The 20642-nt window shown below is 46.9% G+C and overlaps 1 protein-coding gene across 6 annotated transcripts in view; it reads left to right on the forward strand.

Moving 5' to 3' along the window:
- The window catches only part of LOC109308453 (calcium-activated potassium channel subunit beta-2), a 183113-nt gene that overhangs the window by 154148 nt on the left and 8323 nt on the right, over positions 1–20642 (forward strand). For 5 of the 6 annotated variants that reach the window (XM_019532753.1, XM_019532755.1, XM_019532751.1 and 2 more), the window contains 3 exons: positions 1256–1366; positions 12644–12814; positions 15510–15705. In XM_019532753.1, the coding sequence (XP_019388298.1) occupies positions 1311–1366; positions 12644–12814; positions 15510–15705 (423 nt within the window). In that variant the 5' untranslated portion in view covers positions 1256–1310. The remainder of the gene's footprint in view (positions 1–1255; positions 1367–12643; positions 12815–15509; positions 15706–20642) is intronic. The other variant, XM_019532756.1, reaches the window with a different exon arrangement.

The following is a 20642-nucleotide window of genomic DNA, read 5'->3' on the forward strand; positions in this document are numbered from 1 at the left end:
GGTTGGGGAGGGGTCCCACCACTATATGCACTCCCTGGGTAGCTGGGGGGGGGCATGTGCCCCCTGGATTTGTGCACGGGGCGAGGGCTGGCTGCCGCCCGGGCATCAAACTTCCTTGCTACGGCACTGAAAGAGAAGGTAGGAGGAAATTAACTGGTACCCAATTTAAGAAACCAAGTGCTTTTCCTACTTCTGCAACAACCGCACACCCTTCAGCTAAGCAGATGTGGACCATGGATTTGCTTGTGTGAAAAGGGATCCTTTTAAATTGATATCAGATACATTTCCAAAACAAGTTAATCAATCAAGGAAAGCCTGAATTGCAGCATTGGGGATGGTCTCTGGGAGTTTTGCCTGATTTAGGGTCTCAGAACTGAGACTAATAAAAAACATCCAGCCTTGTCATTTATATTTCACCCCCAGAAATGGTGGGGGAACGGAAGAATCCGGTGTCAGAAAGATCAGCCTATGCCTGATGATACCGAGGAGCAATTTCCTGGAGATCAAAGAGTTAATCCATTATATGAACAACAGAGAAAGAAAAACAACCTGTCCTCAACATTTACTCTGCATGCATCAATGGCCACAAGTAGCGATGGAGCACCTGGTCAAGTTGCTATGAGTCTCTTGAGAGGCGCCAATCAGTGTGGCAGCTGGGAGAGGGATTTTACTGCAGTTCGATTTAACCACGGGTTTGGTAACAGATTGGAGCATTCTTGAAACGCCATGGGCTCACATCATTATTTCAAATCCATTTCTACTTAGAACAAATGGATAAAGAGAGCCTGGGTGGGTAGGAAAACATGCAAAAAGTGATGGGAATAGAACAGGTTTCAAGAGTCGTGTTTAGCTAATGCTGCGTACACTCAAACGTGAAGTTTTTCAGCCTCCAAAGGGCATGCAAGTGCTTCTAGGGTGAATCCAGCACAAGCGCTTGTAGAAGCAGCAAATACAGGCAACCAAATGCTGTCTTAGCTCTGACAGGAGCTAGTACTAGCTTTAAAAGAGAGAGAGGGAGAGAGAAGTAGAAGATAATTTAATCTCAATTAAAGTTCCTGGAAGAGAAAAGAAAAGTCATCTCCATTATTTTACATATCACCTTGAATAGTCAGAAGGCCTGTCTCCACGGATCAGAGCCCACTGAGCACTCCCAGCGCTGATCAGAGCCCAGACTGGGGGGGCTTGGCGTGATGGACGCAGCGTGGTCTGGGAAGTTTCAGACAGACCGTGACAAAGACTTTCCATCTCCTCCTAGGTCCTTCCATCGTCCCTCCACAGTAAGCAAAGGCACCAACGGGCAATCCTCTAAGATGTTTATTTGGACCAGTGGCCGGGGCTCCACCTCTTACAGACATGATGAGAAAAGGTAAATTGCATCGATATCTATTTGGGGTTTGGGGTGGTTTCTTAATCCGTTTTATGTGAAAAGTCAGATCCTGGCTGTCCTGATATGGTAGTGCAGGGGGGAGGAGGGAGAGCCACAGATTAGATGTTCCCAGAGAATAGGTTGCCTTCATGAATACAGGTGCTCTCTGGTGCAGTCTAACTAAAAAGGGAGTGATCTGACGTACCGGAGGTGTGGCCCAGGTCTGTCTTGTCCCTAGCAAAGCCACTTGCATGGTGAGCACCTCTGAGGCTGGCACACCTTTTTAAAGGTGTACCTTCTGCAAAGCATCAGGCTTCCAGCTACCATTCCTCAGCTGAGGAGCACGCTGCCACTGAGATGACCCTGGCCAGGCCATCTTCAGCGAGAACATCACCCCTCACCCTTCCTAGTTTGGACTGAATTAGAGAGTTCTTGAGTGTGTGCCTATGGGTAAGTGAATCATTTCACAGTCCTAAGCTGAAGACAAACAGGATGAAGGGATTTCTATGAAATGACCAGCTCATTTAATCAGTACCGCAGGAGAGGATTGGTTTGAAGGAGACAGGAGTAACACAAGTTAACTAGATCTCCCTTGGGAAGGGGGGAATTACACAGAGGAGAATGAAAGGGAGAGAGAGGCTTAAAGTGCACAGACAAAGGGACCACTCAGTTGGGAATGAAAGAAGTTAAATCTCACTGATGAAAGAACAATCGCCTGGTAATGCTTAGCTTCGTCCTTCCAAAATATCTCCCCTTTGTAGAGAGATTCGCCAGACAGCCTGTCTTGTCACAACCTGGGCACATTTCCCTTTCTTTTCTCTTCCTCTTTTCTCTCCTCTGTTGCCCTTGCAGACACTAGTAATGTAATCACAAAAACTCAGACCTTGGTGAAACAAAAACAGAGGAAAATGCATCCACGCCGCCAATTAGCAGAGCACACTGTTAATTCTAATGAGAGATTACTTCTGGCATCTGCTTTAGAAAATATGCTTGTGGCCTTCGGTGCCCAACATGGACTCGACACGGAAAATCTGCCTGCTCATTCTGATGTGGAAAGGGGAGCAGGGCTCTTCAGCAAATCTGGTTCCCATGTGGGCATTGCCCCCCTTTGAAAACCTGGCCCTGCCAAAGCTGTATGTTTTGTGAAGTATTTAGTGGGAGATTTTCAAAGATCACTTTGGTGGCTAACTCCTATAAACGGTCCCTACAAACTGGGCACTTCACTGGTTCCCGTGCCCTCACAAATCTCCCTCGTCATTGTTTTGTGCTCTGAGAAAATACATCCCTCTGCCTTGATACGGAGATATGGATTAGACCTGGGATAGATATTTATATACGATGTGGATCAGAGAGGTAATGAGCACCTCGTGCTACTGAGGCTGTCAGCACTCAGTGCCTTTGACAGTCACCCCCCTCGCATCATGCCACACAAACACAGCAAGTAGGCAGCTCTTCCTAGCACATGGCAGCCCACTTGCATTGGGTGCCCATCAGCAGCCTTCCTCAGGCAGGAGGTTGAGCATGTCAGGCAGCATCTACACTGTGCATTATTCATTAAATTCTTCTACATGAAGGAAGTTACAGCAATGTGGGCCTGATTTTACTCTGATTCATCCCAATCAGAATTTGGCCATTGCCTTCCATGTTGCCCTTCGAGGTTGCAGTACCACACAGCAGCTAGCATTATACACCCAGCAGAAGTCTCGGCATTGCTTGCTGCAGTAACACTATAGTACAGGGGTAGGCAACAGTTTGGGGCAGAGCGCCCAAAACACCCACAGCCTCAACTTGTTAGATGTTGACATGCCAGGGGTAGAAGGTGGGGGAAGCTGCAAGGGCCTGATCCTTGTTGTGGCTTCCTCTCTGTCTGCCCCGAGGCACATGTGCCAAGCAAAATGTTTTTGCGTGCCGCGCTCTGGCATATGTGCCAAGGGTTGCCTACCCCTGCTATAGTAGACATAGCTGTAGTGGGTTTTTTCGCAGTCAGTTGTGAGCACCCGTGTATCAGACACTATAAGTGCCATACAAGTAATAGATACCATAGCAGAGTGAATAGAAGGAAACAGAAAACTATAATCAGAGCATCTCAACTAGAGTCTCAGAAATACAAAAGGAGAGGAGTTAACAAAGGAAGTATTTTGCCAATAGGATGAACTCTACTGCTAACATGTTCGGTGATTTCTAGCACCTACAAAATCACCATTTCAAATAAGGGATGAATTACAGAGAATTACCTCTGAGGCGCTACTTCACGGTCAGGGCGGCTAGGATCTGGAACCAGCTTCCAAGAGAAGTGGTGCTGGCTCCTGCCCTGGGGGTGTTTAAGAGGAGGCTAGATGTACACCTTGCTGGGGTCGTTTGACCCCAGTACTCTTTCCTGCTATCGCAGGGGGTTGGACTCGATGATCTGCTCAGGTCCCTTCCGACCCTACCAACTATGAAAGTATAAACTATGAAACCTTTCTCCCTTCTTCCCACCCCCCCCTCCCATACCTCTCCACTAGGGCTGTGCGAAATTTCGCCAGCTGTTTCATTTCGACGTTGTTTCGACTCGTTTCGAACTCGAGTTTTGCTTGTTAGCAGCTTGAGGTGCAGTTTCCAAGAAACCCCTAGACCTGTCTCCTTGAAATTTGGCAGGCTTCGTGGCCTCTGCAGGGGCTACCATCCCGACAGTTTTCACCCTGCTGTGCCGTCACACACACACAACACAAGTTCTGTTTTCAAGAATTTGAGGTGCAGTTTCCCAGAAACCCTTGCATGTATGTCCTTGGCAGGCTTCATGGCCTCAGAAGGAGCTACTGTCTCTGCAAGTTCATTTCAGAAGTCAAAATGAAACAGTTTCTCCACCCCCACCCTCCTCTCATAATGATTCCTTCAGAAGAATTTTTGTTCTTCGACCATCAGACTAGAAAATTATGGCCTGAAACACCAAGATGGTGGTATAACTGGCTCTGCAAATGTAGCTTTTTGAGGGAACCCACATGATAAGCACTAAATGGCCTTAATCCTGACAACACTTTTATATACCCGTGTAGCTTTACACAAATGAGCAAGCTACTTTCCCTGTAGGAAGTAATAAACAGGCCTGTGTTGGCATGATTGAAGCCTAAATGTGTGTATTTTATCTACTCATCTTAAACATCAACTGGTTTGGGTTTTTTTAAGGCAGTTTTGGGACTCCTGAGCAAAGTCATTTTACAAGGGTGCAGACAGAAGTGCAGCTCCCAAGTCTAACTCATGGCAATTCATAGAAATTGCCATGAATTAGACCAGGGGTGGGCAAAATATGGCACGTGGGCCAAATCCAGCCAGGCCATTCTGTCCGACCTGCAGGCCCCTAAAAAATTTAGAAAATTAATATTTATCTTCCCCAGCTGCCTATCAAAGTTGACAGGAGCCAGGGGCAGTAGGACCCAAAAGAAGCCGCTGGAAGAACCAAGCAACCGCATGCAGGGAAGCACTGAAAGCTGCAGCAGGCAGCGGGGAAGGGACAGTGAGTGGCGCGTGGGAGTGCAGAGGGAACACGGAGTCTGCACCAGTGCACTGGGACCAGGGCCAGCGCAGGGTGGCAGAAGTGCGAGGAAGGGGTCAGCAGGGGCTCTGGAGACAAACCGGCTCCTCCTCTCCCTGCTGGTGCAGCCCGGCCCAGCTCCAAAGCCCTTGCCAGTCCCTGCCCCGTGCTACTGCCACCCCGCTCTGGGCCCTGCTGGCGCTGGCCCCAGGACACCGGCACAGCCCTGCACTCTCGCCCAGCTGTTGCTGCACTCCTCCCACATGCTCACTCCCACTCTCCACACCTGCCACAGTCACTTGCCCACCACTGCCACCACTCCCCTCCACCCCTTCACCAATCACTCCAGCACCACGTGGTTCCTAGCTGCAGTGCTGGGACTGCAGGATGCAGCAGGAGCTGGCCTGGCCCCTGTGATTCTTGGCCGGCTCCATGCAGTGCCAGCCGGGCTGGTCCAGCTCCTCCTGTGTCCTGCGGTCTTGGCCGTGCAGCTGGGATGTGGTGCCAGAGTGGCAAGTTGGGGAGGGGAATGGGGAAGTAGCAGAAAGGCAGCAGTGGCAGATGGAGGGGGAAGTAATCATGAATGGGAGCAAGGGGCCATGTTGGTGCCCCAAGGCCAGGAGCATCAAGAGTACAGAGCCCAGGTTTGGAGAAGCACTGGAGGGGCTCTGCCTGCCATGGGGGGCTGTGGGCAAATCCTCCCTCTCCACACATGCCACAGCCGTCTCCAGCCACCCTCCCCCCACATACCCACCCACACCACATATCCACACACACACCCACATGCTCCCCTACCCCACATACACACACAACCCCCATGCCTATCAATCCTTCACAAACCCCACACCCCCCCATACCCACTAGCCTACCCCCCTACAATATACAAGAGTAAGACTTCATTTTAAGCTATTGTACAATCACTCTATGTACACTACACAAACACATGTAAATCAGGACAAAAATATTTTTTTCAAATTAAACTAATGAACATAGTAGATGTTTGATTTTTAGAATATAATTTGGTATTTTTCTGGTTCAGAGATGGCAAACCCTTGCTGAAAAGAGTACTTCTGAGGTGGGGGCAAGGGGAGGGACTTTTGGTGTCAAAGGTCAGGGGTGGCCAGGGGGTGGGGCACCTGTCAAGGGGCAGGGCTACCCTTGCAACCCTCGACGGCTTGCCAAAACTTGGTAAGCGGCCCTCCGCCTGAAATAATTGCCCGCCTGAGTTAGACTGATCCTCCTGACCCAACAGATGTTAGGTGTTGGATCAGGAGGGTGGAGAATCAGCTCTAATTTGGAGCTGATCCACGGAGAGAGGCTACATCTTCACCTGCCTCTGTCCCTTACTAGTTCTGTTACTGTCTCTAGATGGGAGTGGGGAGAAGGCAGGAGAGGGAGGTCTTCAGGAGTTTTCTCAGCCCCACTGGAGTTGGGGGCAAGTAGATTGAAGCCACCCCAAGGTGAGGATAGGATAGGATTTAGATAGTCCTGCTTGGCCTGCTCCAAAGCATGGTCACATCAGGGAGCCTCCTTCCACAGATTTCACTGGGGTCTGGATCAGGCACCACAGTGAGTTTTCTTGTGTCACTGCAGATCTCATAACAACAAAACTTGATTCAACCAGACATATTGTATAAAAAATAATAGAAAGAAATCAGCTGCAGAGCACAGAAAGTCCCTGAGCACTTAGCACCAGGATTTCTGCAGGTAACATCCAGGTTTTTATTTGACCTCTACATTCAAGGATTTCCTGCAAACCCTTCACATGAGGCAGTCTGACTGGCATCTGCATAATAATTGTGATATCAGAAAACTGAATCAGGTTTCAAAGTCATTCCGAATAATTCAGATGTGTATCCCCACCTGATTCCCACATGACTCTGCTGTCAGGGTAGAGAGCATCTCAATTAGCCAGTTCATTTAGACTTTGTACGTGAGTTTGTGTGGGGTTTTTTAAATCCAGTATATCCTGGTCACTTGGGTAGTAGATGATTGTAGATATTTCATGTGGGATGTCTGAAATAGGGAGTAATCCTGAGATCCCCGTTCATCACATTTGCTTCATTCACAGATCCTGCCAACACAAAACCTAACCCTGAGAGAAAATGAGCATTTGAAGTACTAATAAACATGCTGGATGTTGCAAAAGGCAACACCTCTTCAGATGGGACCTGTAGCTCTTAGTTGCAGAGGAGAGGGTAGAAATTAGTTCGTACATCTACATACAGGGTGCAGACAGAAGTGACAATTTTCACCAGTCTGGTCACAGAAAGTGGTCTATAGCCTTGATTAAACACAAGTGCATGGCTGCAAACTTCTTCAAAAATGGCTGATCGGGTGAAAATCTGAACCCTCATTGCATGAGGGTTCATATGAAGATGTTTCAAAACATAGCATCTTCTGTAACTTATGTCTGCACTGCCTGACAGCCTTTCACTGTTTTCAGAATGGGAAAGGGAGCAGAGGGAGTTTGGTCTCAAGTTTTTTCAGCCTCCACTGGATGGTGGGGTGGGTGTACTCTTCCCTCTAGTGCTGGCTGGGGAACCCCTAGAATGAGCTTCTCCTGCTCCTCTTCCCCACTCCCATTGTGAAACAGGGACAGCCGGGGAGAGAGGAGGGGCCATTGATAGGGGAAATTGGCTGCAGGCCACAGCCAGCAGCTAGATTCCCCTCCCCCCTAGAACCAATAGTGAACTTCTGTTTGGTCCAGGAGATGGTTGTAATTCAGAGCAGTTCCTGCAAAGCATTCTCAGTTACAGCAGGGAGCTGCACTTCTGTCTGCACCCACCTAATCTTGGAGCAGCTTCCCTGCCTTGCTTCTGGGTTTGGCAAGTGCAAACAGGAGTGGGCATGTTCAAAAACAGCTTCCCTGGAAGCATCAGAGTAGACTAGCTATTGTGGCCAAGTATGATGGGTGAAGATGGGCCACGCTGGTGGTGTAGAGGTTTCGAGAGCTCTGTAGTTCTTTCAACAGATGCAGTATGCAATTCCCCCTAATGTATGTTAACCACTTTAGCATCTTGAAGGAGTTCTGGTCTGCCCCTACATCAACAGACCAGATCCTCAAGATCATGTATTTACCAGGCCCCTTCCCATCAGCCAAGCTATTACAAAGTAAAGGCAATGTTCCTCAGCCTAGAGCAGAAATAGCTCTTGGCTGTGAAGAGTATAAATGGATTTCTTTGAGAAAGCTACTGGACTCTGACAGACCCTGTAGTTGTCTCTGCCTCTGCAGGTCTCAGGATGACTAAATATAGTCTGTGCTGCCTATTGTCCTCACATAAGGTCCTCCTGAACCCTCACCTGGACTTAGGTGTGCAAGGTACTGCAAGGTGGAGGGCCCTGCCCCGCTGCTGTAGAGAGAGCAGAGAGGAAGAGTCTACCTGCCCTTCACCACTACCTCATCCCACACAACAGCCAAGTTGCTTCAGAGCTTGTGGGGAGCCATGCTGTACCACAGGACCAGCCTGATAAGGGGAAGCTGGACGGGTAGCAGGGCAAATGGCAACGGAAGCAATTTGGAGAGCAAGGAATTGCATCATCTTGGGCTCTTGACATATTGAGGGCCACATCCCATTTCCTTTTAGGTGCCTCGGTGGCACAAGCATTTGCTTAACTGCAGGCTTCGGCAAGCTGGGATTCTGCTTCACCCAGCAGTGGCAGCAGTAGGGGAAGAGCGCCCAGTAGCCAAGTGGTTAGGGCACTGGCCCAGAGAAGAGGGACACCCAGCTTTTAGGTTCCCCTCACCCAGAGGGTATTTGAACCAAGATCTGCTTCCCATTGGAAGTGCTCCAACCATTAGGCAAGGTGAGAGGCATTATCCAGACTCTTTTGCAGCTCTTCTCTGGACACTCTTCCTCCAACCTAAAAGGCATGAGGGCCATTTTCTTTCTCTTCCTCCAGTCCTGCTAGTCATGGTTTCTCTGTGACTAAAATATTACCCAGGCTTACACACGTACCTGGGTGATCCTGTTGCACCGTGCACCTGCCCAGCCAGAGCACAGCCCTACTGAGCATGCCCAATGGGCACCTGCACACTTGCACATCCAGAGCTGAATCTCAAACTGTACGTAAGTGCCAAAAACGGCAGTTAACATGACTCCATCTGTGCCATTTTGGTGCAGTGTGAAATAGGATTTAGCCATTAATTCCTTTATACAAATGGCAAAAAGATGACCTAGGAGAGCTCATGTTCTCATGCCTTGGATTCTGTTGTTAAAAGAAAAAAGCACTACACATTAGGAGAGTTTTTAACTGTTATCACATTTATTAGACATAGTCACGAAGCTGTAATGTCCAGGCTGGAGTGATCTGTGGCTCCATTAATACACACCACTGGAGTCAGCTCATTGTGGCTATGCAGCAGTGAGACCAGAGATCAGCTGCCTTAGCACAGCACTCCTTCTCCTCAGCAAACAAGAGCAGCTCCTTGACTGTACCAATAACTCACCCTTATGACCAATTTTATCCAGCAGAGAAGCACAGGCATGCACAAGCCACCGTGCCACAAAGCCACGTGGAGTGGCTTGGACTTTAGCAGGGGCGTGAAGGATAACCCACAGAAGGACTTTGCTGCCACAGCTGAGCTGGGGTTATGGTGCTTTGCTGAATGCACTGCACATAGGTTAGCTTGTGACTTGAACCAGCTGTGGGAGTGAGGCAGAGTAGGAACCCCCCTGTCTTTGCAGCACAGGCTATTCAAGCACTGGGTAAGCGTTCATCAAAGTAAGCAAGTGCCACGTGTCATCATCCTCCTCCCCACTGAGAGGCAGGAAAGGCGAGAACGATGCAAAGCCCCAGCTTCCAGCCCTTTGGCTCTCTGGCTGGCACAGGGACCGCATCAGAATAGTCAGGTCTTAGCTGGTATCAGTTAGCAGCAAGTTACATATCCATAAGCCCCAGCTGGGTCAAGAACAAAGAAGGGGAGGAAATGTGACTTAAGGCACATGTGCACTGTCATGCCATGAAAACGTGCCCTACCCCTCATTCAACCTGTATCCAAGACTGAAATAGTGTCGTGCAGCTTCTTGTGTGGGCCACCCCAGCCAGTTCTCAGCATTTATTGGAGGAATTGCGCTGACGTGACAGCTGTGCAGCATGCAGTTCTCAGGGAAGAGCAGTAAATGTGCTGGGTGTGTTTCCATGTGGCACTAGCTGGCACATTTCAATGTGGTGCAGACACTATGAGTGCTGACAGACACGCAAGTCCCTGCTCTAACTCATGGCGCTTTGCATAAAGTGACCCCCCTCCCCTGACCCACCAGAAATTCACCTGTTGCAGGGGGAGGGAGCGGAGGAGGATAGAGCCTGCCTGTTTGTCCTGTGGTCAAGGCTGGACTCATGCAGCAGCACCACCACCCCCGCCAGTTCAGGCTGGAAAAACCCCATCCCTCAGCTCCTCTCCTCCTCCTCCCTCCCGCGACCCTTTCTGCAGACAGCACCAAGGGCAGGACTGGGCTGTATCAGTTCAGCCCCAATTGCATTGACAGCTTGACCCCAGGGAACACAAGTTTCCTAAGGTGCTTCACTTTGGAGCACCTTCATTTGATCCCTCATTAAATAAGGGTTAATTTGTTGCATGAATGGCCACTTTTGAAGCAGTCTTCAGCCGCACACACGTGTCACAGCACAGCTGTAGAGCGCTTTCAAGGGGCCAATTGTATGGCAAATATAACTTCTGCCCATGCCCCATTAGTAGTATCTTCTGGGGCAGCTTCTGGATTGACACATCTGGACTGAAAGCACCCCTTTCTCAGGTCTGTGGCACCAAAAACCATTTAGCCCTGTACTTGCAATATTTATAGCAACTTGCTTATTGCAGTGTTTCAAGGAAAAAGCCATTAGATCAAATATATTAAGGACCACGACCCCATCAACAGATACTTATTTGCCATGGCTGATGAGTCTTAAACTGAATCAGCAGAGTTTTACTATACAGTGCTCGTAGACTGTTTCTACAACATACCTCGTAGTCCGTCTTTTTACCTTTCACTGCACATTTCTTGGCTTCAGGCCATGTGGGAAACATTTGTAACCATATTCAATTAGCTATTTGTTTTTAAATTGTCCATTTGAATCACTTTTATGTTTCAGTTGTTCTAGTGACATTAATGACTGATTGCACCATGTCTATTTTATGTCTACAGACTGACATAAGTTATGCTGGGTGATTGGCTAATGTTCTGGAACTGTATGACTATTGCTACCTTTCTGCCTGCTTTCATTTGGGAACAAAGCAAATCTTAATAGCAGCTATCAGAGTTAAATACATTTTGATAAATAATAGGAAAGTAGCATTTCATTATTATTTTACGTCACTTCTTTGAAGGCAAGAGTCCAAGAAGTCACAAAATATTTCCGACAACACTGAAGAAATCCTCAGTGGGATGGATTACCCTTTTGTTTCCAAGTAGGACAATATTATCAAGTTTTTAAGGAACTGGCTTTTGAAGAGAAACTAAGGGAATCAAAGAAAGTAAATTTGAAGGGAATTTAGAAACTTCAGAAGGAAAATTATCTGGAGAAAGTAATGACAAGAAAAGTTCAAAGAAAAGTAGATGAGTCATAAAAATAATAAAGACACATCAACACATTTTCATCCATAGTATTATGAATGCTGAAGAACGTCTTGATAAAACCTTTTGCCCCCTTGGAAGCAGGCCCAGTCCCGTCTATGATTTTGCATCAGAAACAATGCTTATAAATGTGACTACGTTACTATGCCTGTAGGAAGCAGTAACACTACTTAAAATGTCATTGTGTTGATCTGTTATTGTAGATGATATTATCCTTTTTATAAGGGCAAGTGAAACTTTACAGTTTCAGCATAGATGAGTTGTGGGTTTGTCAGAACCCAAAATAATGCTCATGTTGATGCTGCTCACCTGCCATTTTACAGACAGTAGAAGAGGAACTACTCCTGCGTGTGCTACTATGGCCATTTTATGGTGGTGCCAGGGCTCAGAGGTATGCAGTTCACATACATCGCATGCTGCCTGGATGAGTTAAAAGAATCGTAACAGAAAACACAGGAGCTTTTGACCAGCCTCAGGTCTGTAAGTACATTTTAAACCCACAAAGTTTGAGTGTGTTTGAAATGTACTCAAATACTTTCCTACTTCATCGCTTTGCCCCTATGACCTCTGATCATCAGACGCCTGGAGATGAAGCATTTACACATGAGAAAGTGACTCTCTCAGCTAGAGGGAGGAATAACCTGTTGTGTTTTTTTAATAGCAGAACAAAACGGCTCCTTTAAAAATCTGTTGGTGGATGTCCTCCTCAGGCTCAGACTTATGGCACATAGGACGCCACAAGTCTTGCCTTTATGGCAAGATCTTATGGTGTTGTGAGACCCTGGCCTGGGTAGCATAATTAATGTAGACCCAAGGAAAATATCCACCAAAAATACCCTGGTATTATTGACGGGAATGGGGCAAGAGTTGATGGGTCAACTCAACAGTGGTACAACTCCAAAAAGTCAACCAATTTCCGTGAGGGATAGTTTTACCGAGTTGGCACAGTGAAGTGTCTAAATGTTTATCTTTGCAATAAGAGGTTTTTACCTTTGCAGAAATGGCTGTAATTTATTTTGGAGATGACTAAGTTCCCTGTCAGGTCAGAGTGAAGCCAATTGAAAGGACCACTGAGGAACCTTAAGCCTTTCTCTCCCACGAGATGGGTATGGAGGTGGAACTACCCACCCGTTAGAGGGTTCGTTGATTAAATGTGAACTTCACATAAGAATGTATTATTTTCAACCTCAGAAATATTTACCAAAAAATCAGGGATCATGATCTACTGGACAAAAGGAAAACAGTCACGGCTCTGAAAGCTGGAGAAGACCGGGCCATACTCCTAGGACTGGCTATGATGGCGTGCTCCATTATGATGTACTTCCTCCTGGGAATCACGCTGCTGCGTTCATATATGCAGAGGTAAATTTATATCGTTACCCTGTTTCCAGCCTCTCTGCTTCTGCTCACTTCACGCGGGTTCCCACTTTGACCTGATTTTTTTTATGGTTTTCCCTCTAGTCAAGCAAGACCTAATTCTGCTCCTAGTTACACCAGTATAAGTCAGGCATCTCCCCACCAAAACCAAGGGAGTTATTGTGGTAAAAGCAAGAGGAGAATCATGTCCGTGTATGCTGATTATTGGCTTTACGTTTTAACCTCAGTTTAATTAGAGTTGGAGGGAAATTCACAGTTCTGAATTCTCAATACCCGCTTTCCCTCACCGTATGGCTTTCATGTAATATCCAGATCAGTTCATCTGTGGTCTACTGAAGCCCATAAAGTACTCCGTGGCTATCTCTGTGCAACACAGCCGCTGCCTAATCCAGGAGGGAGTAACGATCATATTTAGCAGCCTAGAGAAACAATACACATTGCAATGAAAAATGGAGTTTTAATTTGGGAAAGGGATCAAGCTGTTTTATAGCAGGTAGCTTGCCATGTTGGCTAATGCCTTCATTTTAACAAGTAAAATCCTAGTTGACATATAGCGAGGCATTAGGAAGCGAGACATCATCTTCCATAGTTATTACACCACCCTTAATTTTTCTCTACTCGTTCCACAGCTGCCCTTAGGTAAGAAACGGAAACTTAGCCTATGATTCATTAGCTGTGTTTCAAAGCAGCTTTCAAGCATCAACCCTACACCCAACCCACCCTAGATTTGTAACAGTTTTGCTGGTAACACTTTTCTCTTCTGATCGGTGAAGACATAGGAACGAAAAATGTGTCATTCTGGATCAGACCATGAGTCCATCAAACCCACCACCCTGCCTCTGATCCTTCAGAGGAGCGGGGGGAGGCATATGTTTTGTCATGGTGCAGCTGTAAGAAAATTTTCCTTCCTGACCCCTGCAACGATCAGGATGAAGCCTGATGCACGAGGGTTAATTGCCCTTATCTTCAGTATCTTTATTCTCTGCCATGGGATTATTCCGCTCTTTCTAAAACACAGACCAAGTTTAGTTTTGGAGATAGAGATAAAAGCTAGTTAAACAGCCAAGAGTATTTACATTTTTAAATCCCTCTGTCTGCAAGACCATCTTAGCAATATCATTGCCAATTATAGAGGCTATTAAGGTCAGCCCCATTCCTTTGAGTTATGCCATCAACGATGTGAAAAATTGTCCAAAGGTATCGAAGCAAAAATATTAATTAATTTCAAAATATTAATTAAGCAAGCCTCACAACTCGGCTATGAGGTAGGCGTTATATACCTCTTTGATGCAGCAGTAAGTCAAAGCAGAGGGAAATGACAGGGAAGGAGCCAAGACCAGAACCCAAGAGGTTTGCTGTCAGTTCTTCTCCTGTCACCACTAGCTCACCCTCCCTCAGATAGAGCAGCTCCCCACCATATTAGCTTGAGGGGCAAGTATCCAAGAGGCTAATATTTTCATAAAAGGATTATTAACAGATCATTTCAACAGAGTGATCATAACCAAATCGAACATAGGTATTAACAGATTCATTTAAAAATAAATGGAACCTGCAACCTTAATTACGGCCAACACAAAATACTTGTAAAGATAATTACCCACAAGTGCATTTGAGATCACTAACTACCTCATCTTTCCTAAGCTTCAGCAACTGGAGGGTGAGACTTCAGTCTGACCCATTAGCCCATTTCATACTAAAAATTATAAGAGTGCCAGGTGCAAAGACTGCGAAAACTAGGAAGTTGGGTAGTAATGCAGTGTGGATCAGAGTATGCCCATGGTGGGATGCTATACTATATCAAGAAGTGGGTTGGCGTATCCTGAAAGAAGCTACGACCCAGCTTTTCTGGGCCAGGAAGGGAGGACCCTTTCTATAACAAACGAAGTCAAACGTGCTGGGGGATAGAGGAACCCCTCTGGACACCACCAGACCTTTTTAAAAAACAGCTTGTTGTATCATTCCAGTAACTCTTGCCCCTAAGAAACGTCTAGACTTGGACTGTGTATTTTCATTTCTATCTCACTGCAGAAATAGGGTGCACCAGCAGGTACATAGCTGGGACTTCAAATGGGTAACTACTCCACTTTTCATCTCCTATAAATGGAAAGTATGCCAGAAATTCTCAACAGTGATTTCACCTGGTGATTTAGCTACCGAAAATTAGAACTAGAAAAATCTTCCCCACGGCAGAGTTTCATATAGTGGTTGGAACTAAGCGAGACACTACATCTATGTAAGTGTGAGGTTATTTTCTAAGTCCCAAGCTTTTTAAGGTGAATTGGACCCTGCAGCCTGAAAGTTCAAAATGGTTACTCTCACAGAGTGAATCATACACACTTTGCTGTCTCCTGCACGTGTTTTGCATTTGTTCTTAGATGCCTTTGTTGCCTTTATTCTCATGGAAATGCCCTCCACACTTGAAGTCCCCTTTGCTTTTCACCTCTGGAGGGAAGTAATGCATATCAAGCCACCGGATTTGTACTTCTGACATACAGTCTTCATGTGCCACAGAACTAAAGACCCAGCCTGTGGTGTATGAGGTGTACTTGGAAAGCAAGACCAATATAGGCAACAACTATAGGGTCTCCCTATTGTAGCCTGGAGTGGGGGGCAAAGGTGTCTGTAGTGCTCACTGCACATTCTTACTGGGTGCTATCTAACCTCTCTCTTTTCTACTTAGTGTTTGGACAGAAGAGGCTCAGTGCACACTCCTCAACGCATCCGTCACAGAAACATTTAACTGCTCATTTAGCTGCGGTCCAGACTGCTGGAAAAACTCTCAGTACCCCTGCCTACAGGTGTATGTGAACTTAACTTCTTCTGGACAAAAGCTCCTACTTTACCACACAGAAGAGACAATGAAAATTAATTCTGAGGTAGGACAATGGAACAAATCCCATCTCAGATGGATTTCCAGAGGGCTATTGACTTTGTTGGGGCTATTGTCTGTGTTAATGTGTGCAAGGCTTCCAGCTCCTGACCTACTTCTGCCCCCACCCCCCTCCACCCTCATCAGACAGATCCTTCTTAGTAAATGTTCAGCCAGGGAAGAAGAATCAGACTATTAATGGAAATCGTTTAACTGTCATGGCCTCAATGTGTCTTGGTGCCCCAGGAGAGAGAGGACTCAACATTCCTCCCTTTCCCTACCTGCCCCTGCAACCCAGCCCCTCACCTTCCCACCCCAAACATGCAGCTTCTGCTTAGGAGTGAGACACAGCCTCAGTCTTTGTACTCCTGAGGTAGCAGGTTCAAGGGGTTCATGCACAGATGCAGTTCTTTAAATCTGACAGGGGCAGTAAAGGGGGGCAGTTGTTCCAATATAGTGTGGAGCACATGGTCTCTTTAGGGCTAAGTACAGATACTCAAAAAGCTCAAGGCTGAATTGATTCAATCTTTGTGGGTTAGTCTAAGCCAGGGGTGAGCAAAATACAGCCCAGGGGTTAGATCTAGCCCACCAGGCCATTCTATCTGGCCCCAGGGGCCCTAAAAAATTTAGAAAATTAGTATTTATTTGCTCCTGGCTGCTTGTTAAAGATGACAGGAGCCAGGGGCAGTAGGACCCAGGGAAAGTTAGTGGCAGGACCCAGCAGCAAGGCCTTCTCAGCCCCACCCCACCCCCAACCAGAATCCCCTGCCTAGCACCAGAGAGGAAAATGTAGCCTTCGACAGCTTGCCAAAACTCAGTAAGTAGCCCTCCACGCAAAATAATTGCCCACCTCTGGTCTAACCTGCGTGGATCAAACCGATAAGCAACTGAACAGACATTCACTTCTGATTACAGAAATGCAGCCACATGCCCCGGCCAGAAGCTGGGGGGTGCTAGACCACACCTCCCTGCTCAGCTGGAGCAGACAGCTTGGGCCAAGGCTAGTCTGCCCACCCTGTGATGGGGGGTTTTGTGGGGGAGATGCAAAGCATCCTGGGATGCTGGGCAACTATGAGTTAACTTGAATCTGGAGGGGATCTGAGACAGAGTTCAATAAACCAATTTACCCTAAATCAGCTAAGTTTGATACCACATCCATCCAGGTTTATCTTAAACTGGTTTGGGCCATTTTGAAAGTAGTTTGTGTGTACTGAACTTTTGTTGTGTTACAAATTTGAACTGGTTTCCAATCACTTATACTGGTTTATGTGCAATTTCTGTCCTTAGCCTTGAAGTGAGTCTATCATGAATAAAAAGGGAATAGATTTTACTGAGGCTGCTGGACTCAGACATACCCTATGGTTCTTCCTAATGGTCTAGCTGCCAGGCTAATACCACAAGTGCTGCTTAAAGGCACCATACGTCCTGGCTTAGAGCAGCTAGCTCTGAAATTAGTTGCTGATACCTGTATGGAGTAAGGGCTCCCATGCTCCAGTTAGTCTGGCACAGACCAAAGCTGAGGGTCTTTGCTGGAGACTTTAGGTCTGCCCCCATGGCAGGGCCTGCTGGGATTTCCTACTGATTTGATGTCATCCCTTTCTTTCCTCTGCCAACACACCCTGTGACTTAAAAGTACAATCTTGTCCTGAGTGCCTGTCACATTTATATTCTGTGGACAGGTTGCTTCACCCATGCATTGTATTCATACACCTTTACAGATATGCATGCAATATCAGGACAGCAGGAAGACCCACGTCTGTCTTGGACATGGCATCCAGATGCCACCCTCTGTTACACCAGTACAATCCACTGAGGTCTGTGGGGTTGTACCTGGCTGCCCAGGGAACACAGTTTGGCCCTCTTGCTGGCAAAAGGATGCTGAAAGCTTATCAGAGATACTGTCCAGATAAACATTTTACTTCCAGTGTGTGTAAATCATTGTAGCTCCATTTGCACCCACTTGGAATTTGGCCTACTCCTTGTTTGTTTCCTAATATGATTAACAGGGATTTTTTTTTTTTTGTTGTTTTCTAAATAGAGCAAAAAAAATAGTTTTATGGCTGCACCACTGTAAGTGCAAACTAAACTTCATTCCCTGTGGGACTGAGGCAGCTCAGTTATCTGCTTCCTTCATGCAAAAGCCTGTAATGTCTGTAGTGAATGCCTCTTCCTTCCAGACTGCAAGTGCATCTGTGCTGGTGACTCATTACCGTATGTATCTGGGCTCGTTACTGTGTGTGTCACGACTGCCGCAACTGCTTTTCTTTCTGCAGATGGCTGTTTGTGTTTCTCTGTGTAGCAAGGCACAGAAGGCATGTCTGTCTACACCATCAAAAGACGGTGTTTAGGAGTGCTGCAGGGGAGCACGGTGCCCATGCTACACCCCAAAATGGATGTAGTATAATGTAATGCCCTAGCGTGGGCTTGAGTACACACGAATAGGCTCACTCCCACAGGTGTGCTAACTGGCATGTACCCAGTACCATAGTGAGACAGGCAATATTACAGCCATCTGGGGTATAGCATGTGTGGTACGTCACTGTGGCACTCCCTATTGCAGTCCTCTGATAGTATAAACATGGCCTAAATGTCAGAGTCTAGGCATTTTTGCCCCTATAATTTTCCATCTCTACCTGCCATCTTTGCCCCTATAATTTTCAGGTATAAATTACTGCAAGCCCAATGTTGCACCTGTAAATACATTCAAATGCCATTAAAACAACTTTGTCTCCAAGGTCCCGGTTTGAAGGCACTCTCAGACACTTGGATATCCTGGGGCCCTTTACAACACCCTGAATATAGACACCTGGGAAGTGTGTAGACATAACAACAAAGGCCCAGTTCAGGCTGGGTTAAGAATATTTCCCAAGCAGTTACACCCCGGGGGGGATTTAACCTGTTCTGTTTCTATTTCTGGTAGCAGTTCAGCGGACCAAATTACTTTCACATATTAAGATGAAGTGATATTAAAATTAGTCCAAGCCTTTAATGGTTTTGCAAGGCCAGTTATTCCACTGCCTAATTAACTCCTGTGGCTGGGAAACAAGGCCTCTGAATCAAACTGTAAAACAGAAACTTGCACCCCTGCCTTCTTACCAAGGTGGGGTTCAGCAGCTTCCAATTCTGTGTCCAATCTCCCTCTGTCAATGTGGTTCTTAGAGATTGGTATAGCCAGTAAACAGCAAAAGCCTGATTTTTTTATTTTTTTTATTTTTTTGGGAGGAGGGGTTGTGGTTGGGTTTTGTTTGTTTGGGGTTTTTTGCTTGTATATAAGCAAAACCCACTGAAGTCCAAGCTACAGTTTGATTAAAACAGCTCAACTCAATCTTGGTCCTGGAACAGATACAAATAAATCAAAGGATTCACTATAAATCTCCAAACTCTGTTGTTTGAAGATTTTTTGTTTATCGAAACATGCCCTTAAAATTTCCCGACTGCAGCTTCCCCCCCCACCCCTTAAATGGAAAGCAGGCGTAGTTAATGCTTCCCAAGTCCAAGGTTGTTTTACAGGTTAAGCTTTCCCTGATCCGCTGCTGGCTATGTGATCTGAATCCAAACTCCATTTTAAGTGGGACTTGGCCCTGGATAGTAGTGTCTATGAAATACCTGAACTTGGATGGAAAGAACATAGACTCTAGGTTGCAGTGTAGTCACATCCGCACAGCAAATCCCTGCTCCCAGATTTTTTCCCCCTCCTGCCTCTGTGGCCACATCCTAGGCAGGTTCCCGTCCCTGCACTGTCCCACCCCCATCATGCTGGCAGCTCGGCAGCAGTATCAGGATCACACTGATATAGGCTGCTAGTACACAACTGTGACTCTTCACTGTGTATCAGAAGCCACTCATTTTCATCCTTCCTTTGCCATCAGCCTAGTCTGGAAAGCTAAAATAATGGTCCCAAACAGCAGTGAGAACAACCCCAAGTTCCTGGTCCTGACATGGCCACACTGGTCCACTTTGGAGGGACTGAATCTGGGGTGCTGTCGGACAGACTCAGGGAGGATCCTGGGTCGCAAGGCATGATGCTATGCTATACCCACACGCAGCACTTACCATCTTACTTTTGGTACAAATGTGTAAGTCTTTTTCTTTGCGCGCACGCACACAGCTCAGGAAGAACCCTGTTGCAAGTAATGACTCCTTAGCCCTGCATCCATAGTTCTCACAGCATCATTATCCCCATGCTGCAGCTGGAGTTTAGAGGAGCTCAATGACTTGCCCAAGATTACACAGGAAATCGATACCTTAGCCCTCTCATTCTAGACTGGAGCCCTGGCTGTTGGAATAGGAGTCCTCCTCCGAGCCGGCCCTGGGCTCGGAACGGCCTAACGGAAACCCACTGTATTATGAACCATTGAGGACAGAAGGGGCCGGTATGCTTTGCAACAGAAGCAAAATGACCAGCTTCCCAGTGGCAAAGAGCTGTAATTTCCATCCCTGGCAGTTCATGATAATCACCATTGTAACTGGGTACCAGTCCCTTGGACTAGGCAAAAATATAGGTCATTTAGCAGACAAAGCAACATGTTTGCAGCATCTCAGGCAGCCTATGGCAGTCCACCCCCTGTGCAGTGATCACAGTGTTGGTCTGAAATGAAGGGGCATGCTCTGATCCTGTTATCCCTAGTTATTTGCAAGCTCCATCACACCTTCTCACTGGTTTGCTATTTATAACCGGCTCTTCAGACACCTGGCCAGAAACAAGGCACACTGCTGCTCTGGGCCACGGGTTAGTGAGGATTTAGTTAGGGAGCTTCTGGAGGGGTTGGACGTATTCAAGTCAGCCGGCCCGGATGATCTCCACCCTAGAGTTCGAAAGGAACTGGCCGAGGTCATTGCAAGTCCCCTGGCACGGCTTTATGAGCACTCGTGGTGCTCTGGTGAGGTACCGGAGGACTGGAAGAGGGCCAACGTGGTCCCCATCTTCAAAAAAGGCAGGAAGGA

This window comes from Crocodylus porosus, unplaced genomic scaffold, assembly GCF_001723895.1.
Source record: "Crocodylus porosus isolate Cpor-Errol unplaced genomic scaffold, CroPor_comp1, whole genome shotgun sequence".
NCBI classification, from domain to species: Eukaryota; Metazoa; Chordata; order Crocodylia; family Crocodylidae; genus Crocodylus; species Crocodylus porosus.